The following is a 22,506-nucleotide window of genomic DNA, read 5'->3' on the forward strand; positions in this document are numbered from 1 at the left end:
AACAGGGGTTTCTCAAAATAAAGTCTCACAAAAAAAAAAAAAAAAGAGCAAAATACAGCACACAGATTTTAAGAATAATAGATACATAAAAAGAATAATAGATACATAAACACAAGTAGTCAAGAGAATGAATATAATCTTTTCTACATTAAATATCAGAGCATTTATTCAATACTAACAAATGCTACAGCTCTGGTTACTTATTTTTGGTTTTGTGTAAGCAAGCAATGCTGTATTTAAGCAGCCAGCACGTGAAGGTGAGGCTTGAGTGAAGCAATACAAAGAAAAATGGAACTGTCATTACAGTTTTGGAGTTTGCTGTGTTTTTACCAATTCATATTTTTTTCATCAACTAGTCTATTATAAATATTGAACTAAATCCATCTGAATGTGATAAGCATGTTCATGTGATGCTCACTTGTTTGCATACAAGTGTTCTGAAGAACTGACAATTCAGCCTTATCTTCTATGTTCAAATTCTACATTATTCATCATTTGATGGAACAAACTGACACAACCTTTTTGCAAACATTTAGACTGTGAAAAAAACTGGATTAAAATCTGAAATGCCAGGTAAGGTCACAGATTGATCCTCGCCACTTTTGGCACATCCAAGATGAACCGAGACTGCTGTTGAATTAAACAGGTACAGAAGCACTGCTGAGAGGCCTTGAGTGGGAACTTGTATCATCATCAGAGCTGTGTCACAATGGCATTGCAGTCACTGAAAATGTCTCACAGGATTATCACATTGATCAGAGTGCTGTTGAGAAGAGACAGTGAAATATCTGATCTTGAAGAAACCAGTTTTTAAACACTTTTCAGGATGAGTCTAATGCTTTTTTAAATTTGGACTTAACCTTTCATAATATCCATGTGCTATTCTAGAAGACAGATCTGTATTCACTATTTCAGTTTATTTAAGCATTTGTTTTTTACTCCTTTCTTCAAATTTAAGCATATTGTGTTGAATAAATTCACACGCTGATGACTGGTAATCACTAAACAATAAACACTTGTTTGCCGTATTGATCTGCAACTTCCCCTATTTCTACATTTCAGATGAAAAATAACAGCCTTGTACTACTGAAAAGATGAGCTAGCAGCTAGAGTAAATGCCGTTTATCAAACACATTAACCAACTTCCCAGGAATGCCTGTTTCTGGGGTTCAACACTCAGCAGATAATACACTTATGGATTCCTACGTTCTTCACCAAAAAAGGATGGTTTTACTTTGTAGCCACATGCCCCTTTAGCACCCCAACACCCCTCTCAAAACTGTCAGTAGTTGTTTGTCACCCTAAGGCTACGGTGTTAATTATTCTTTGTTCCCTGTTGTATCTCAACGAGCATAAGAAAAATATTCATCGTGTCATCATTTCCTTTTCGTTTTCTAAACAGCAACAGTTCTTACACACAGCTTTAAATCAAAACATGAAACATCATGTTCATTCACATTTACTATTAGGGTGGTTGAAATTTCTCAAATCCAAATCAGAGGATCGCGACGTTACCAGGGGACTAGAAAAGGGTGGTACTGAAAGTTGTTCAGCTGTTGAAGTATCCAAATCAAGGCTTCATTGATTCTTCTTTACAGTTTACAGTAACCAGTGAGATCGCAGAGGGGCCCCACTCCTCACATTTCACATCTAGTCATCACACTTTCCCTTCTGCCCAACTGGTCCCTCTTTTGTAGTTTAAAATGTGTACTCTCTGGTCTGTCTGCTGTTTAGTATTGATGCATGCTGATAAATGACCATGAACCATATTCTGCAGAGGACAGAATTTCAAGTGGGTGGAATTAACCCTGCTCTCTTGACCATTATTTGGGGACATAGGGAAGGAAAAATTTGATATCCTTATTATTTCCTTTTATTTTTGAGACAGTGTATAACAGGTTTTAGTTTGTTAAAAAAAATAAAAATTATCAAGGGAAAAACCCAGTAAGTGTTTATAAAATGTTTACAAAAACATCAATATATTTTATAAAAGAAAGTATATTGGTTATTGAATGCAGAAGACAATGGGATTATGAGTTGTCACTGCTGCATCAATATTCATTAACCACATAGTAGCTTTTTTCTCTTCATTCAAAACAAGTAAGAAGAACACAGGAAGTGATAATGACTATCTAAGTACAAGAAAAAGACAGGAAGGTAAAGGAAATGAGAAGAAAATGTCCTACTGGAGAAGTTTCACAGGCTTACGAAGATGACAAAAGGAGTGAACTGAGCTATAACTTTTCTATGATTTGGAGCTGTGGTAACTTGAAAAATTTTCAATATGTCAATTGCTGGCAGAGGCTTCCTCCTTCTCAGTGGTAAGGAGGTCAGATGTACCTTGTGAATGGGAAAATGGATTTTTGTGTAATGAAGCAAACACTGCATTCATCAACCATTTAAATCAAGTTTTCCATTCAAAACCTATTGATTTGGAAGCCTCTGTTAGCTGAAAGTGCACAAGCTCTTAAATGTTTTGAGAATCTTAAAGGGCAACACGGAAAAAGGTCGATAAAAAATAATCCCTTTGTGTGGTTTGTATTTTAAAAGCTCTTACAGCAAAATTAAGAAAGTTTTTTTCTTGCTTCACATATTGGTTGGACGATTCAGACTCAACATTATATGCTAGAGACTTTGAGAAAACGAATGTACACATTATACCTGACCTATCAAATTTCAGAGAGAAATTTAAAAAAAAAAAAAAAAAAAAAAGAGAGAGAGAAGAAAACATCAACCTCCGTAGAGAAAAACCCAAGATATTCCATAGTGAGGTCCTCATGACACACGAAGCTCCTTGATCATGAGATGCCTCCTAAGCCTAGCTAAGACAGAAGCTTCAAAAATATTCAAATGACTCCTGAAATGCCTTTTCTGGAGCAAAAACTTCAGAAAAAGCAATTACGATGAAACACACACACATAATCTTTTGTCCAAAACTTATTGAGAGCTTGCTGAAAGTCCCAAAGACTGACTCTTGGTAACAGGTCCCCCTTATGAAACAGTGTGTCCCGACACCTTGGGCCCCCTGGCTTTGTTGTGGCCATTTGTTCAACATGAGGCCCCTAAGGCAGGATAGTCTGAGCCAGCCTCAGCACCATTCTGCTATCTCTGGAGACCCCACAACAACAATAACGTTATCACATATTTTAGAATAAACAGAGGTTCTGTTTCTCTGCAAAAGCTTTCCGATCCTCATCAAATATCACACGTAAATTCCTGTGAGGAATTTCGCTTGACAGCTAGCTTTCCTAGAGCAGCATTATTGATCAGGATCCACAGGCCCGTTCACATGCTAGGTAGGAGAAACTTGTGTTCTTGTTTATCAGTTCCTGTTTATCTATTTAAAATTACTATTACTTACAAACACTCTGTACTTGCATTAAATACAGAGTTTTGGAGGAAAACTGTTGAAGTTTGATGATATAAGTAAAACACAAAGGAGGGAAATGTTACAAAAGAAGGAAAAAAAGTGTTGCCCATTTCACTTACCACTGTCTCCAGCAGGAACTGTTACAGGATGTGTTGGCAAAGTATCAGAATTCACTTTTCCATTCTCAAATGTATCATTTTCAGTCTGCTGTAACTGCCAGTTGAGGCCAAACAGATGCATTGCTGGTGGTAGAGGATACAGGTTATTGGATGCTTTTAACCACATTGACAAATTGCACAAGTAACGACTTTCCATGCTTGGCAGTGGAATAGCAACTCATACATTAAAAAAAATTAAATTACATGAACAAGCATTTGCAGACTAATAGTTCAGCAATGGCACAAAGCAATTACCACCACTGTCCTTTAATGATACAGGGCTTTCAGTGAACGCAGTTGACAGAAAGCTCACCAGTCTCATTTTGAGTCCTTTACCAGTCCCAAATCAATGTTCAAAAGGATAGGCAGTAATTATGTTCTTTTCTCTTTTTTTCATTTTTGATCCTTCTGAAGAGACAAATTTAAGTGAACTTCAAAATGACCTACTAAAGTAAATGATTTTCCCCACAGATGGATCTGCCCTGGTTAGCCAGAATGGAAAAAGAAAAAATACAGGAGTGGAAAGAGGGTGCTGTGGGTATTGCAGGGCTAACCTAAGATACAAGCACTTCATGCTGTCAACATCACCCTGCTCAACTTCCCGTCACCTGCCCATTCCCCACACCAGTCTACAAAACAAGACCAAGGCCATGAGCAGAGCCAGGGACACTGGGACATTTTGCTCTGGTAATGGTAATGCATAAGTTAGGTTTCTGAATTACTTAATTCCCCCAAACCACATTCATTTACAAGGTGATATCATGTTAAAGAGTTTAGCTAAGTTAATTATGAGACAGAGTCAACCCTCCATGGTGTTAGGGGGAACTTGAGGAACCTTGATTACCAGGGATTAAGGAATGAACCCAGCATCTAAACTTTCAGAGCAAAAATATGGAAAGAAAGCCCCAATCTTAGTGCTATACTCTGATACTCTCACAGAACTTCATGCACTCTCTGGATTATTATTCTTCTCTTCCAATGTCCCTATAATGCCACCAAAATTCATTTTATTGTAATTATTCTACTTTGTGTTTGGTGTAATGTAGGTTTGCTCATTCCATGAGAACAGCTACCTGCAAAGCAGCTAAAATAGTCTTTCAGTCCTACTAGGGAATAAAAATACACTGGGGAAAAAAAAATCTGTCATCATGTATTTTAACTATTAGTGAAAAATATAAGGAAGATAATTCACTATACTTTGTTGTTTTGCTACTTTTCTCCCTCTGAAGCAAGATTACTCCTATAGTCAACATTACTTATTTATTCATTCCCTCTATGCAAATGATATAAATTTCTTCATCCCATTTGGTTTCATCTCTGATTTTTACATGTCTCTGCATTGACCATGGCAACCCTTACTTAAGATGAAGAGGCATCAATGGAAGTTTAGTTAGCCAGGCAATAAAAACTGCTGAATTAAGAGGTTGTCTGCCAGGTCTTTGCCTTAAAGCCTCCCCCCTTACCCCGAACAAAACAAAAAACCAGAATGCAACTAAAGACCCGTTACTGAATACTTCAAAGACTGAAATGCTCACTACAGATGACATATTCTCTTTGTTCCAAGTCTCTGACTCTCACGCTTCTTTCCCAGACCTTAAATTGCCTGTCAAAGCTTGATGATGTAGAATGTTCCTTGACCCTAAAAACATCTTTCTTTTATCCTCTCTCAACTCTTGTTAAACCATAAATCTGACCACCACCATCTATGGCACATCACTAGAATTATCCATTCTTATTTTGACCCCACCTCAGCTGAAATCCTTATTTATGTATTAATCACCTGACATGTGTATCTGTTTTAATATATTTCAATGAAATCCCTAGGGTCAAACTCTACAATTTGTTATACTTGTTCATTTCACTGGCAGTAATTAAAGACTGCAAATAGCTAAATATTTCATGATTTAAACCCGGTACATTTCTTGTTTTCAAGTCCAGGGATCTAAATCACTTCTCTTAATTTGCTGTCTTCTTATCCCTTGTATTAGTTCTTCTGGAGAAAAAAAAAAGAAAGTGACATTCATTCTGTAACTCTAGAAACACAGGAGCTTAGAAGATCATTAATATCTGCTGGTGCTATGTACATGCCCTGTGCCTCTTCTTGCACTGGGAGATCAGAAAGGGAAGCTCCAACATGACCTTCTAGCCATTTCCGTGTAATTCAAAACAGCTGGAATTTGAAGTCTTCAAAGGCAAGGACTGTGGGATCAATATTGATTACACCAATATCACCACAATTACTGCAATGTAAGTGACAACTACCTCTCCTCTGTCTTTGTCCCGCTGTAGTTCACTGTCAAAGACTGGGAGGGTTAGCTGTATCCCTCAAATATACTATTCCTCTCTCAGCTTTGACAACGAACTAGAAACAAGTTCAATTCACAATGTTCAATGAAAATGAACAGATGGATAAATGCAGCTGTTTCACAGATTGGAAATGGAGGAATATTTTTTAAGCAGACAAAAACTGTTGTGCGACAATTCCAATGACAAAACTTAGTGTGCACTAATACACTAAATAATTCAACTATGTAATCTCTCTGAGCTAGTACTATGGAATTTAGAGAATTCTCCTTTCACAGCAAACACGAAAACAACATGGAAGAAACAAGCTTGTTGCTAAAGTATCAAATTACAAGGCAGAATCTCTTTAGAGATGATGAACTTTAGAAACCTAGTTAAATTGACTGCTGAAGACAAATTCAGGCACTATTCTGCCAATCAAAATTTGTCTCCTCTCAGCTGGCCATCAATACAAAACCAAACTTCATGTCCTTATCAGTTTTTAAGAAAATTTAGGCACCTGATAAAAATTCTCGATGCTATTATGAATCTGTTTAGCAGCACCGGGTATTGGTACCTCAGAGGGATGTCTGAGACCCTCAAGTCAAGTGGTGTGAACTAGTTCTGAATTTCCTAAGGGAGAATGATGCAATCAGACTGCAGAGGTGCACCTGCTTGTCTGATTTCCTTCAATCCAGAAGAGGATGCAGGCCTTCTTCCAGCTTTGGGATGGGGATGTAAGAGATCAATCCCCTTCACTGTTTCTACTGTGTTCAGAGAAATAGTAGGTTTACTTCTTTTAATGAAGCACTTGATATATAAAGCAAAACTTAAAGCACATTTAGAGCAAAATGCATTTCATTATTTCCTGCTGCTATTTTGTCCCAAATCTAATGTAAGAAAGTTTCGTGATTTTTGGATTAGATATTGCCTGTGAGGTCTGGTTTATTCCCAATCAATTTGGAGTTTATTTGGTGTTAGATGATCACAGTGAAGCCAAGAGACTCTTCCTAGAGTCACCAGTTCTGACTCTGCCAAACCTATGGGGATACCAACATGGGAATGACTTACTTTCAATACTGGCATAACATTGATGGCAGCAAGGACTTGTGTAAGAATGCCAGATGCCTCCAACCAGAAGGCAGGCAGACTGTGATGGTTGTGGTCACAGATCACAACAACTCAATCCAAATGTTCCGCAGCTGCAAGCATAGATGAATTCTCAGGGGCTGGGAGAAAAGATGGGCTGTCAAAATTACAAACATGGCCACAAACCCTAACAAAAGCCTCCTTTTATTTGTATCAAGATCGGGATGATTGCTTCCATTGTGGAACAGGATGGCTTTTAAAGCAGAAAAACAGATATCTGGGGAAAAGGAGTCCAGGAAGGCTGGATATGCTTTAAAGAAGGAAATCTTAGAAGCACAAGAGTAGGCCCTCCCCATGTGCTGAAAGGTGGGCTGGTGGGGAAGAAGACAATCCTGGATCAACGGAGAGCTTTGAACGGAATTCAGGGAGAAAGGGAGAGTTTTTCACCCCTGGAAAAAGGCATCAGCAGCTCAGAAGGACTACAAGGTGTTATGAGGCCATGTGGGGAGAAAATGAAGAGGACCAAAGCCCACCTTAATCCAACCATTGCTATAAAAGACAACAAATAATTTTAAAAACATCAGGAAGAAAAGAAAGGCCAAAAACCTCCATCCTTTCTTGGAAAAACAGTGACAAACAATGAGGAAGAGCCGGAGGTACTCAATGCGTTTGTTGCCTCAGTTAATAACAGGACCAGTTGTCATCAAGGTATCCAGCCGTTGGACCTGGGAGACAAGAGACAGGGTGTAGAATGAAGCCCACATAATCTGGAAGGGAATTATCAGTGACCTGCTGTGCAACTTAGGATCATTCACTTTCATGGCACCAGATGGGATTCACCTGAGTGTTGGCGGAGCTGGTGGAAGAACTCAACAAACCTCTTCCAATCATTTACCAGCAGCCCTGACTAACAGAGGAGATCCCAGGTGAGTGGAAACTAGATAATGTGACACTTATCTACAGGCAGGGCAGAAGGAGGTTTCAGGGAACTACAGGCCTGTCAGCTGGGGAAGATGATGGAGCAGATCACCTTGAGTGCCATCATGCAACATGTACAGGACAAACATGATCAGGCCCAGCCAGCAGGGGTTTACAAAAGGCAGATCCTGCCTGACCAACCTTCTGTGACAAACTGACCCACTTAGTGGATGAGGGAAAGGCTGTGGACGCTGTCTACCGAGACTTTAGTAAAAGTTCTTGATACTTTCTCCCACAGCATTCTCCTGGAGAACCTGGCTTGCCATGGTGTAGCTGGGTGTATTCTTTGCTGGGTTAACAACTGACTGGATGGGCAGGCACAGAGAGCTGGTGGTGAATGGAATTTCACCCAGCAATGTCAGTCATGAGTGGTGCTCCTCACAGCTCAGTACTGGAGCCAACAGGGTTTAAAATTTCCACTGACAACCTGGAAAACGCGATCAAGTGCACCCTCAGCAAGTTCACAGATGACACCAAGTTGGGCAGGAATGCTGATTTGCTGGAGAGTAAGAAGGCTCTGCAGAGGGATCTGGATAGGCTGGATCACTGGGACAAAGCCAATTGTCTGAAGTTCAACAAGGACAAGTGCTGAGTCCTGCACTTTTGTCACAACAACCCCATGAAGTGCTACAGGCTGGGGGAGGAGTAGTTGGAAAAATATCCAGCAGAAAAGGACTTTGAAGTGCTGGTTGACAGCAGCTGAACATGATTCCAGCAGTGCCCAGGTGGCCAAGAAAGCCAATGGCATCCTGGCCTGTATTAGAAATAGTGTGCCCAGCAGAACCAAGGCAGGGATTGTCCTGCATATTTGGCACTGCTGAAGCCACACATCAGGTGCTGTGTCCAGCTCTTTTCACTACATGAAAGACACTGAGGTACTGAAGCACATGCAGGGAAAGGCAATGAAACTGGTGAAGCATTTGGAGCAGAAGCTTAGCCCAGAGAAAATGAGGTTCAGGGAGACCCACATGATCCCTACAACTACCTGTAAGCAGGCTGCAGTAAGGTGAGGGTCAATCTCTTCTCCCATGTCACAAGTAACAGGCCAAGAGGAAATGGCCTCAAATTATGCCAGGGGAGGTTTAGATTAAGCAAAAAATGTTTTCATGGCAAAGATTGTAAAATAATGGAACAGGCTGCCCAGGAAATTAGTAAAGTCACCATCTCTGGAAGCGTTCAAAAAAACTGTGGATATGGCTCTTCAGGACATGTTTTAATGATGAACATGGTGGTGGTGCTGCTAGGTTGATGGTTTGACTTGATGATTTTTAAGGTGTCTTCCATCTTTAACTATTTAACCTATGATTATTTTTTAAGCTAAAATAAAAAAATTTAAACCTAATTTTAACTTAATTTAAATTTAATTTATGAAAAAACCTCCCATTTTTAACCTAGTATTCTAGAATCTTCTAGCTATTCTACTGTTTCAACCCCCACATCTATTCTGCAAAGTAATCTCCAGCTACCAAGAGTTCTTTATTTGCTGAAGCCATGCTAGCATTTACCTTTGGACTGAGTTGTTTAAGGCAGCATTTGTACTGCTACTGGACAAATTATCTGCATGGCCAGCCTTTAGAGTGTGGTGATAGTCTAAATGGTGAGGAGTGCATTCCCTCTAACGGAGTGGAAAGAAGAGGCATCAGAGATGAGAAAGCTCTCTCGGACCCAGGCTGCTCTTGGCATGAACATAATACCAGTGTCTCTCTGTGTGTGTAGTGCTGGTGAATACGGCTAAATTCACCAGAACAAATCCCAAACATAAAAGCAGTAGCCAAAATAATAGTAGGGCTCTTGCCCTCCTCTTTCCCCCTCCCCCTGCCAAATGGACTGGGATATTCAAAAATTCAGAGCTCAAACTAAAGGAGTGCATTTGTACCAACAGTAGCCTTAGTGCTAACATAAAAATGCTATCATTTGTCGCAGGCAATTGGGTAATCTTGCCATCTGTCACCACACAGTTCACTGAAGGGTTTCTGAAGCATCTTAAAACTGCTTTTTCAAGCTTGGTTGATCTTGTGATCACTGTGTAACTGAAGTCTAGTTATTTTGGTTTGTAATCAGTCTACAAAGCCTTCCATGTCCTCTCAATAATTAAAATAGCAACTACGAATACATTTCACTGCAAACACTTGAAAAAACCTCATCACTAGTTTACACTGTGTAAAACATTTTGCAATCATCTTCAGGAAGAAGTTGCCCATTTGTTGTGCATGCTCCTTTCTCAAGCTAGCAATTCCATGCTTTACGCATTACCTTTACAAGGAACTTGTTCTTGAGAAATACACTGTATTATCACTTCAAAACCTTCTCCAAGACTCTTGCATCCAAAAAGAAATCAGTCCCTTATTAGTAGGTGGTGAAGGATGGATAATTTATGTAACTAAGTGGCAGAACTAGAACTGTGAGGGCTGACAACTACCTGCTGCATTCAACTGCATACTGGCTGCATTTGCTGCCTTGCTCAATATCTCAAAGTTCTTTTCTGCCAAAATTAGGAGAGGCACAAAAAAAAAACTGTAACAGAAAACCAACTAATGTAGCTGTTCTACCATTTAGCAAGAACTGGACTTGTCTGAATTATTTTCCCCTCTTCTCATGCGTTTGAACGCTGAGGATAGGACAGCTAGTTCATAAAGGAAATGGACAGGTATCAGCATGATCTAGTATCCAGTGTAGCTTTGAAAGAAAACAAAGTTTAGATCAGATATGAATATACACACAATGTTGGGGCTTATGACTATCAGAATTAATTTTTCTTTGTCAAAAAGGGTAGCAATATACAGTAAAAGCCAGAGAAACTTATTTATTGTTCTGGTCAGAATTCAAGGTTGTCTCTATCATAACTTACCAGGATCAATCACTTTTCCTGAAGTATTATAAGTGACAAACATGTTCACATGAAACACAAAGGGCATAGCAAGCACCCTGTGAGCTGTGCAGGTAAAAGAATCATAAGGATGCACAAACAAACCATACACATACAAGCAGAGGCTTTATTCACTGAAGCAGTCCTACAGTAATGGAAGAAGTAGCCCTCTGAAGTACCAGCCGTAAGTGCCAGCAAGTCAAGACTTTCCATTCTGAATACAGCAACTTGCTCTCTGCAGGAAAAAAGTCTAAATGTGACACAGGGCATTTCAGGAGAACAAGAATTCACAGGTAAGAGGATTGTTTTAAGTAGAAAGAAGAAACAGAGTTGCCTGAATTGGGAAATGGACTTCCAATGTTCCTCCAGCTTTTAGACAGAGTAATAGCAACAGATGAAAAATTAACACTAGACAGTATAAAGAAAAAACACTGGCTGTCTCTAAAGAGCAATCATCTCCCCAAAACCTCTGGGGATAAGGACTATGGCATATGTTCTCTGAACATAAAGAACTCAACACCTAGGGGAAGCTGGCAAGAGGAACTGAATGATATTGGCGACCCTCCTTCACTTCTCCCATGTGTTTTACAAGGTATGGTAATCAAGTCTTATTATTCATGAAGCTGTGCTTGAAGATGAGCTCCTTGCTAAGTTATTGAACTCATGTTCCAGGACTGCCACTGATACATATTTCTCGGTGCTGATATTTTCAAACCATGATTTAAAAACTGCTTCCTTAAAATTAATTGAAAAATCTTTATGCACACTTGAACATAAGGAAAAGTGAACATAATCTATATTTAAAGCAATGCAAAAAGATTATAATTTAAACTAAGCAAATTGCAATTATTGCTCAATCTTGTTGAAGGATTATCTTCTATTTCATCTCCCTGTTGGCAATACATTTTAAAATGAAATATTTGAACACTGAAGTGGTTTTTAAAATTATCTTCCATGTATTTTTCTTGCAGCCATAATTAGAATCTAAACCTATTTTATTCTGAAGGACCTGAAGTGGACCAGAAGATGTGCAAATGAACTGTCAGTGATTTGCATTCATTTGCTTTTTTCTAAGATAATAGGATACCTTGGATGTTGCTGCAGATCAAATAGTGAATTAAAAATAGTTAATTAAAATTTTAAATAAAGTGAATTAAAAGTTACAAAGACAAGTTCCTTATTTATTACCGTTTTTCTCAAATCAATAAAACCCCTGTTATTTCTAAATTTAAAATAACTTTAAAGTACATGCTTTGGAGCACCTTCAAAAGATTAGTCACCAGTAGCATCATATAAAAGTTGCCGAACATATACACTGAATGTAAGACATTTTAGTATAGTGCTATATGAAAAACTTAGTAATACCTATCAAGACCAATACAGTAACTGAAAAACTGTTATTTTCCCTTTTATCCTGAACAGTTGAATGGCTCCATTGATTTTACTGTTTCATCTGCAAAAAAAATCTGACCTGTCTAGTCTATTCCTCATTTTCTCTTGGAACCTTTTAACAATGAATTTGCAAAACATCAAAAAAAAATTTGCCTAGAAAAAATAAAACAACAAAGGTATATCAGCTATCTACTGTGGATAAACTTACCCTCTTTGACTGCAAATCAAAGATGATTACAAGGCACTTTAAAGTATTGTTGCATTTGAACTGTTAAGAAAAATGTTTGGTAGTCTTGGTGTAAATATTTTTATTATATTCACCCCAGGATGGAACATTTATTCCTCTGAAAACTTGCACGGCTAGATGTCTCATTTCAGTTGTCAAGCCAGGGACTTTTATGTAACAATGGTCTGATTCTGTCAACTGCATTATACAAGGCACATTCAAAGCTTAAGGGAGAAACCAGATTTCTTAAAACACAAACAAAGATATTTTTCAGTAGCCTCTCATTTAAATAAGATGTATCTATTATGTCTGGTTTCAGATTTGCCCATCTATTCTGAGGAGCAGCAAACCTTTGTAATAGTCTCCATTATACCTAAAGAGTCTTTAGCATTATCCTGGGCTTTCTCCTCAACTTTTTTTTTTTTTTCCCCCAGCTGATGTTGTTCAGTCTAAAAAGATGGTGAACAATCATTACAAGTACAGAAATGATGGGGAAGGGCATATTGGACTGTGGACTCTTTTGAGGCAAGGGTTGTTTTGTTCATACAAAGGCAGGAAAAACATTCTGTGAATTTTGGACTTCTAGTTAATGAAGTCATAATCAATGATTTTAAATATTGTGGGGGAGAAGAAAATTTCCTTGATTTACACACATCAAGACCAGGCTAACAACTTTTCTGTATTCCCTCAGGGATGTCTTTATTTTATTGTTTCTCATTCTATAACTCTTCCCTTTTCCTCCTTTAACTTGCTTTCTAGAAAAAAACTGAGGCTCATATTTGTCATATTTTAGGGTTTTTTTCAGAACTCCAGCAGAAGTCTTGCTTTGTCCTTTAGATCACAGCCCCACAATGTTAAGAAAAGCAATGACAATGTAATGTCTCAAAATTAATCGGAAACACCTTTCTTAGGTAAGAGCACTGATGAAGCGATCCAACCCTTTTTTACAGTTCAAAAGCCTTATTTGTTACAGAGAAATCAACCACCCCAAACCCAAACCCAACAAAACCAGCACAAATCTCTTGAAGGATATAATTAAGTGGCACTATATGATCATGCATAGCCTATTTGCATGTTGATGGCACAGAGAAGTGCAGTCTGAGCAAAAGATTTATGAACCAATGGAAAAAAAACCAGGGGCCAATTAACGGAATGTTCAAAGGACACACCGAGCTGGGAGTTTATACTATATAGTGAATCACTTGTGTTGCATATTTCCATCTCATGACTGGCTAAAAAAGATCAAAGCTTTTTCTATTCCATATTAAGAATGACAGAACATTACAGCAAACATGCAATAAGGATAAATGTAATAAGCTTTAATAAAAGATGATAATAAGGCTTGATAAGAACTTTTGGAATGTCACCAAATCTGAAATGTAAGATGAAAGCATCTGCATGTAGAGATTGTAGTATGTTATTTGGAACCCCACGGAGCTAAACTGTGATTAGAACTCCATATTTTTCCATAAATTAGCTTTTGTTTTGAATTTCCTGCTGAGATCATATGCAAGTTGATTGAACGTGCAAGTCAATATATAGGTTTTCTAATCCTTTGCTGTTTTTTAGGCTTCATGAGATCCCAATTACAGCAGTCCACTTGTAGATCAAAGGTACGTGATTGAGGCCAAAAGAAAATAACCTATAACCTCTTTACAAAACTTCTTCATGGTGATTTAGACCTCTCCATGGTAATTACCACTCACCTACCCAAACCACGCAATTATGTAGATGCATAAGCCAATCACTACATGCAGATCAACTTGCAAGCCCATAGAATTTCCACTTGAATTTGTATTAAAAACAGAATGGACATGCTGAACTCATCTTCAAGGAGGCCTTTTTATACAACTCTACCTTACCTCAACACCTCCAGTGTAAACTTGTAAGCCATTAGCTATCTGCATAAGCAAATAACCTCATGCAAACCCTCGGTCCAAAACCCCAAGGTTAACAACAGCTCAGTGATTGCAGACATCTTCTTATTGAAATATCACTACCACTCTAGGGACTGGCTATTAGATACAGCTTCCTTTATTATATCATCATTAATATGTTTTATGTGCATTGGAATAACATACCATATTCCTCCACTAAAGGTAAATTTGTTTCTTATGAGACTATTCCTGTAAGCAAAGTTATACTGTAGGTACAGGGAAAATACTACCAACAGAAGCAATAATTTACCATACATTATTTATGGAAGGAAACTGACATAAAGACAAACTTACCATTGTCTGTAAAGCTAGTGAATTGCTTGCAAGTCAGTTTGTAAACCACTTTATATTTTGTATCAGTTATCTACGCCTTAGAAAAAATAAGTTAGGATTACAGTTTCACATTGTTTTTTTTTTTCTTTCCCTTTAAAGTTAAATCAGCCACAACACTGCACAGTAAAATCTTACAGGTGATCTTAAGAATAGCCACTCTCAGCTCTAGAGTAATGGTCACTTATAAAATTGATGGAGAAAACCAACCCACCCCCCCAACATTACTGCTTCTACAGAACTAGTAAAAGAGATCCATTTGTGTGACCCTATTTTATCAAATATTGTCAAAACCACTCTGGTTTTGTTTTATCATTTTTATTATTGAGCAAAAACAAGCTTTTGAAATGCAAATGTCCACGTTATCTAAAGAGCTGTAGTATATTTCTTTTTCCTGGATTACAAAACTACAAAGGCTGCTATAGGTAACAATTCCCAAGTGACAGTGGATTTTTTTTTTTTTTTTTTTTTTTTTTTTTTTTTTTTTTTTGTGAATAAAATTGTCCAAAGTGGTATCAATTTCCTGTCTACTTCAGAGGACATCTAACTTTCATCCATAATTAATCCCTGCAGTGGGGTAATTACATCCATATAAAACCCATGTGTTCTTGTGATCTCAGCCATAAATGTAATATCAAATGGTATTGCTTAAAGCAAGGTTGGACACATGTACTCGACCTTTTCATTTTATAGTGTTTGTGTATGGAGAGGTGTACCAAAATCTCATCTAAGTCAGACATTTTTAACAGTGTGCATTTTTTTTAAAGCATTCAAAAAGAGAACAAGCAGTTCTTTTCACAGAAAAAAACCCAAAACAAAACAAGAAAAGATCTCAGTTTACAGAAAAGATACAATTTCTACACAAAACTACCAGCTTTAATACATGTATTGTAGTTCAAATATCCCAGAAGACAGCACCGGTCTAAAAGCAGGCTTCTTTCTTCACAGGCATGAGGTAGAAATTATTTGAAACTACCAGCTAAGAAGATTAATCCTAAGTCCTCAACATGTCAAGTAATCACTCAAGCAAATATCTGCTTTGCAAAATCATTCATTAAACAAAAACTTTCATTCGAAGCATTACACACCTTGGCCTATTACTAAAATACACTACATGCTTACCTGGATAAAATACAAAGAACACCTCTTAAACTCTTCATCAAAAACCAGTGCATTTTAACTGAATTCCTCATTTGTCTGAAAAACTGCCAATATTTGGGAGTCTGTCAGAAGACTAGAGGAGGAGTGCAGAAGGACACACATCTCTATAAAACTTTCTTGCAAGAGACTTGAGTTTTCCTGAAAGCAGCATCCAGATTTTGGAAAAACATCACACTGCTTCACAATATGACATGTGGGACTTATGGGCTATGACATAACCATGTTATCTTGCAGTATATTACTACACCTCTTCTATTGCCAGAATTACTGAGCTTCAATTTTCTCCACTGGGCAAAAGTGCTAGGGTGACAGGACTATTTGCCAAAAAGCTTTGTGGTAAATCTTAATTAGAATACAAGCCTTTGGAGCAGAGGTGTGCCTTGACAGATTAACTTTTTTAATCCCTTGAAATCTTGTCAAGTCTCTTTTAACCTCCTGATTGTCAGCTACATGTTCCTACATCCTTTCGTGTGAGGATTATCTTTCTCAATGAACGTTTTATTCTCAGTGCCACTAACAATAATAGCAAGTGACATCCACAACACCAATCAACTATGAATTCCCTACACTCCTGAACCAGTAATATTATGCTTTGCACTTAATCTGGAACACAGCAACAAGATCTTTATTTTAAAAACATCAGCCAAAGGCATTATCCACAATAGTATTCTTGCAAGAGACAAGAAAATATATTTCATGTTTATGCTTCATGTTGGATGTTCAACATGATTAGATTTTGTACTATTTCAAAAGAGATGCTAAAAACACTTCCAGCCCAACACTTACCACCCAATCAGGTGGTAAAGCACAATAACTTAATTTTTGGACTAATCGTTCTATCTCGGTCTCCCCGTCTTGAAAGAAAGAATGTGGTGAACATAAGAAATTACATTATTATTTACAGAGTATTTCCACTCTAAGGAAGTCAAATTCGCTCATCGCCAAAGCTGTAAACATTATATGAAACTCATACAGATATCTAAAGTTGATAGCTTTGGGGTACCAAGAAAAATAATTTGATCACATGTTAGACAGAGCTGAAAACCTCTGGAATGCACAAAGTCATGGAAGTCCTAGCTGCAATACTAAGTCTAATTTTAGAGCAAAAAACCAGTGTGGAAAGTCACATTTGTATGTGAATACTGCCATTTACCAAGCACATGTCAGGAATGAGTGAAAAGAGTTGCCTGAACAAATATTAGTTATTACTTAGGCAAGGGCTACATTTACCAATTATCTGGCTTTCATGATTGCATTTTTAAAGATTTTTAAATACTGAAACAGAAGTAGCATGTTAGTACTTCAGACTTCAAGGACTGTGCTAAGGTCCATTCAGGAGTTAAAATCCTTCAGAAGTTTCAGGAGGTGGTTTTCTAGCTGCTACATAAATGTGCTGTACGACATTCACCACACACTGAAGGCCCAGTTGAAGCGACTACACACCCTTTGGCCTCTGCCTTCTAGTTAGGCTACATACCTGCTCTTCTGGCAGGAGAGAGCAACATGTGGCACTGATGTCTAAAAACCACAGGCAGGCAGATTTTGCCAGGCGCAGAGCAGAGCCACACATGCTGGGAAGGCAGAGCCCTACATGTGGCACTGCCATCAGAGGCAGCCAGCTTCTGGCTGCCCCTGACACTTGCAGCCAAGAGAAATCTGGAAACATTCCTTCTGGACAGAAGAGAGACATCACTATGCACCTAATCCACAGCTTCTTCATTTGAGAGGCAGCCACTTCCAAATCCCACCAAGCTTTAATTTTGAAAAAAAAAAGGCGAAAAGGAACATTGCTGCTGCCTCCAAGTGCACTAGACACACGAAACATCCCCTAAAAGCCCCTTGGATTGTTAAAATGAGTAGTGAGTCTACACTTTGCAAGAACTGATGTACTTTCAACAGTGCTGGAGACACTGGCTGTCTTCACAAATCCAGATATAGGCACACAGTGAGTGGTTCTGCTAAGTGCATGGTGTGATCAGACAACGCTAAAGAACTGTGCTTAGATAGCTGGCATGCTTTCTCAGAAAGGTTTACACAAGAGAAGATTCCCTGCTGTAGATTTTTGCATGGTAGTTTGAATACATTGTGATAGGTAGATCTGTTAAACTGTAAAATCTCTGAGCAATTCCTTCAGATGATGACAACAGATCAAAAGGAAAACTCTTTTTTTTTTTTTTTAAGAATGAGGTCTATAAATATATTAGTTTACCTCAAGGCTTTACATTGTTGGAAAAACAAATGGGCTGAGAGCATAAACCTAGCTAACTGTAAAAATCTGCCACATATCTGTAGACAGGGAACATATTTCCAACCCACACACCTCAGTGAAGCTCCAGACATAGCTAAGGTCCCAGCAAACCTGAGTGAAGCAGACAGAAATAGGAAGAGAATGACGAAAGCCAAAAGTTCTTGATGAAACTCTCAGTGACAATAGTATTACAACACTCAAAATTAAATGTATGTCAAAAAGAAAAACAGTTTCTGTAAACATATAATGAAAGGTAATGTGATAAATGGCAATTAAACTATATTCTCCCTCATGCCTGTTAATTACAATACCTATGCTGGGTATTGTAATAAAAATTCCATTTAAATGGCATCATAAATTAAGTTGTTTTCCTTATTCCTGGCAGTAACTGAGCTTTAAAAACAGCAGAATAATATTAACTTGGCATTGCAATCAAAAAGAAATATTATATTGTTCTTTACTGATAAAGTAGAATAGATTCTTAGGTATATTTAGCCATTGCTTCAGTCACAAAATTCACTTCTATAACTGCCATGGCTGTAAATCAATTAGTTTTGGGGGAGAGTTGTTCTGCCCTACTATGACTTCTGCCACTGAACAGGAAGGGCAGGTGGTTCTCCACAATCTGGGAAGAGATGTGAATGCCAGCAGCTGTCACACTGAATCCTGAGTAATATGGGAGAACCACAGATAACAAACTCAGAAACAGAAGACGCTGAAGACATAGGAAGTTAGCCTCAGCCTACAGAAACAGACAATTTAATAATTTTTAATAATTACTTAAAACTCACCTCAGAGAGTTACACACTATCTTTCACACTTTGCATGCTTCTGATGTGTCAGTCTCCTCTAATAATGAAACTTGTTTGCTATTTTTCCTAGACACTTCCATATTTTTCTTCTCTTTCTACCTTAAAACCTCTTAAGTTGGTCTGTTCTTATTCTCAGGAAGTTTTTGAGATAACTCTGAAGACAGTTGTCCATTATTAGAAATATACTAGTACAAAATGTTCAGATTATTTTTAGTATTTTGGGATGATAAAACACTAACATTTTTAGATAGACAAAAAGCATGAGTGCTTGTTACAGTAACAGCCGAGTAAGAACAGTGTGGCTATTTTTATACACTGTAGAAAATATGAATTATCTGTAATTATCAAACATAGCTTTCTAGTCTGGTATCTTTTCCATTCATATTTCATTTGAAATTTGCATTATGATTGTATAGTCATATGTGTCGTAGCAGAACCCAAGTTTACTACTGTGTCTCATAGAATGAAGTACCATCAATTCTCCCATGCATGATTTCCCAGAAAATATTTCATCTGTTAAGTCTAAATGTTAGCTTTCTTTTCTGTCCAAAATGGATTTGTTTAAATAGTAAAAAAATACTGATAGATAAAGAAAGTGGTAATAAAAAAATGATAAAGGCAATAGTGACAAAAATAATCATGTGGCCTTTTAAATGAAATAAAATTCCTTCTTTCCTTTTTTTTGTTTTTCTTATTACAGAAGAGATGCCCTTCTGACATGTAAATACTTGCTTTATCACAATGAATAGCTGGCTGGTGTATATTCGTGTTCTGACCACTGACTGCTGAGATAAGGCTAACAAAATGATGAGTCCCAAGTTACACAAAGAGTAAAATGCTCAATGACTTGAAAGTACGACAGGTTGTTGTGAAGCAGTCAGGACTGGAAAAGCCTGACTAAATAGCTCAGGTCCTATTGTGCATTCAAATGATGTTTTACGTTCATGGAAACTTATTCAGCAGACATAAGACAAAATTCATGACAGACGCATGCAATTTTTCAGACTACAACTCTTCACGCACAGTTGACTGAATCCAGTACTGTGCAGTTCCAGCGCTGACTGAGGAACTGAACTGCTCCCCTCTTCAGTTCCATGTACAGTGAAAATGGCAGTAATTTCTTCTATTGATTTAGACAATGTCAAGACGGTGCCATTAGCAATGGAGAATCAATTGCTAGAGCAACTCCTGGGGAAGAAAGAGGGGCTCTGAGGTCCCCAAATTCTCATTAATTTCATCCATTAATTGCTGAATCCACACTACAGCAGAAATAATTAGTACAGTACAAATCGGTTTGTTAATACAGCTGGTTGGAGTCTGTGATATGCAACAACATATTGGAAACAACTCTCGACTGGCTAATTCTCTATAATTACACAGTAGATTTTTCTGTTGGGAAAAAATCATGTCTAAGAAGAACAAGCTCCTTCCCTTAGTAAAACCCAAGTGGACAAGGAAGATCCCAAAACGTGGAATTAAAGGATGGTGGTTACATATGAAACTCTGACTTGGTGCTCATTTTTGACCTAGGAGGTGCTTTTCAGAACTTTCTTTCAGAACTTTCCTTTCATTCATTCATTCATTTGCGGCAAGTGATGGATGCTGAAGGAGGCAATAAGCCATGGAGAAACAAAAGACTAAGTTCTGTGTTGTCTCCACATTGTAAAACTGAATTCTGTTTCTGGCTTTCACATGGACTCTCCGTAAAAGTTGGTTAAAACTGTTAATGTCTATATAGAAAGAGGTCAAACAAAGGCAATGTCATTCTTCTTACTCTTTAAAGGCTTATATTTCGTACTGTTCTTCCTAGTCTTCCAAATAGGTACAAAGATTCTAAAATCTTCATGTTGGAAAAAGAAGGTTGCTTTTTTCCTTGGTTGCAAACCTGATTACAGACAGAAGTTGGGCAAATGAGCAGCTTAAAGAAATTCCAGTGTTAACTTGATCCCTAAATGAGGCAGCTTAAATTCTTTACTCCCCATTTTGTAATCCATTATTTCAGGGAGCTTTTCTTTGAATCCTTTACTTTAAACTAGAGCTATTTTTAATTCCTGTCTTCTCTGTGTTGGTACAATATCTTTTGGTTCAGCACCTGCATGTTTCTGTTGCTTTACTTCCTTCTCAACCATTTAACAGTAGATGAAGCCTCTATGCCAAAGGACGAACATTTTCCACAACTCCCTTCTATTTTCTCTAAAAATGAATTAATTAATTGTCTAATTGGCAGGAATAGTAAGCTTAAATATTTTGTACATTGCAGAATGGTTGAGAGAGACTATGAGGGCTAGAAATGCAAGAACGCATGGGAAGGCTTTCCTTTAGACTAAAATAACATTTTCAATTCCTTGTGATCACCAAGACTGCATGAAGTGGCTTTAGAGTGTAGTGTTTGCTCTGGTCTGTACCCATGCTGACACTCTCTGCTCTCACCTCATCTTTGCAGACTTTGTAAACATAGGAGTCTTTCCTGTCAGAGTGATGGAAGAAGTGCAAGACATACCAGACTCTTGATGCAGCTCCTTCCTCTGGCTGGGCTAATTGACGGAGCAGTAATTGACTGAGCACTTCTGCAAAGGCAGACATGAAGTCTAGCAAACTGTCTCTTCTGCCTTATGTCGCCTGAGCAGAGGCAGCAAGATCTCAAGTCACTTTCTCTACCCCATACTCACTGTAACTAAAATAAGCCTGGGCATGACATGTTCATCTCTCTGCAATCCTGAGAAGGGCTGGGTTACACCACCACTCACTAGAGGAGCGGGTTATTTGTCCTTCAGTCTGCAGCTGCCACAGTCACACAATGGACATCAGCCACACCTGATCAACACGTACTGGTGTATTTTGCCGCAATCGTGATGCAAAATGAGTGATTTCCCAGCTCTTGACAGTGAAACTTCATATTGAATTCCTTCTTTCATGCAAATGCTACAAGGTGGGTAGCATTTTCACACTGGTGGCAACATATTTCTGTGAAGTTCAAAACATGTCTATACTAATGTGGCATGTCACCTCAGCTGCTGTAAATTTCAGCAGAGATGTCAGACCACTGTATTGGAGGCATGTCATAGGGTGCTAGAAGTCACACAATACTGTGATCCTTCCCTTCTTTTTATGCTACAACCGATTTCCTACTCAGTCATTTCCCTTTCACACCTATGTTATGAACATGCCTCCTCTGTCTCCTCTGAAGACAGGCTAAAAGTGAGTTGGGGTTGCTCACCTTGAAGAAGAGAAGGCTCTGGGGAGACCTTACAGCAGCCTTCTATTACCTAAAGGGGACCTGAAAGAGACCTGGAGAGGGACTTCTCACAAAAACAGGAGAAAGGGGAAGGGCTTTAACTGAAATAGGACAGGTTTAGATTAGATATTAGGCAGAAATTCTTTGCTGTGTGGTGGTCAGACCATGGAACAGGTTGCCCAGAGAAGTTGTTGATGCCCTATCCCTGGATGTATTCAAAGTCAGGTTGGATGGCGCTTTGAGCAACCTGGTCTAGCACAAGGTGCCCTTGTCCATGGCAGGGGGTCTGGAACTAAATTATCTTAAATATCTCTTCCAACCCAAACCCTTCTATGAAATAGTTAACTAAGATGAAGGAGTGCTTCCATCTCACATTAATGATTTCTACTGATTTATACTTGGATGGCCTATTAAATGGGGG

At 38.2% G+C, this 22,506-nt stretch overlaps 1 protein-coding gene across 1 annotated transcript in view; it reads right to left on the reverse strand.

Moving 5' to 3' along the window:
* Nucleotides 1-22,506, reverse strand: part of TENM3 (teneurin transmembrane protein 3) — a 379,052-nt gene that overhangs the window by 91,574 nt on the left and 264,972 nt on the right. Inside the window, exon 9 of the mRNA XM_066185929.1 lies at nt 3,490-3,612. Within this exon, the coding sequence (XP_066042026.1) occupies nt 3,490-3,612 (123 nt within the window). The remainder of the gene's footprint in view (nt 1-3,489; nt 3,613-22,506) is intronic.

The sequence above is a fragment of the Chamaea fasciata genome, unplaced genomic scaffold (genome assembly GCF_029207755.1).
Source record: "Chamaea fasciata isolate MVZ Bird 193981 ecotype frontalis unplaced genomic scaffold, bChaFas1.0.hap1 SCAF_6, whole genome shotgun sequence".
Classification (NCBI taxonomy): Eukaryota; Metazoa; Chordata; class Aves; order Passeriformes; family Sylviidae; genus Chamaea; species Chamaea fasciata.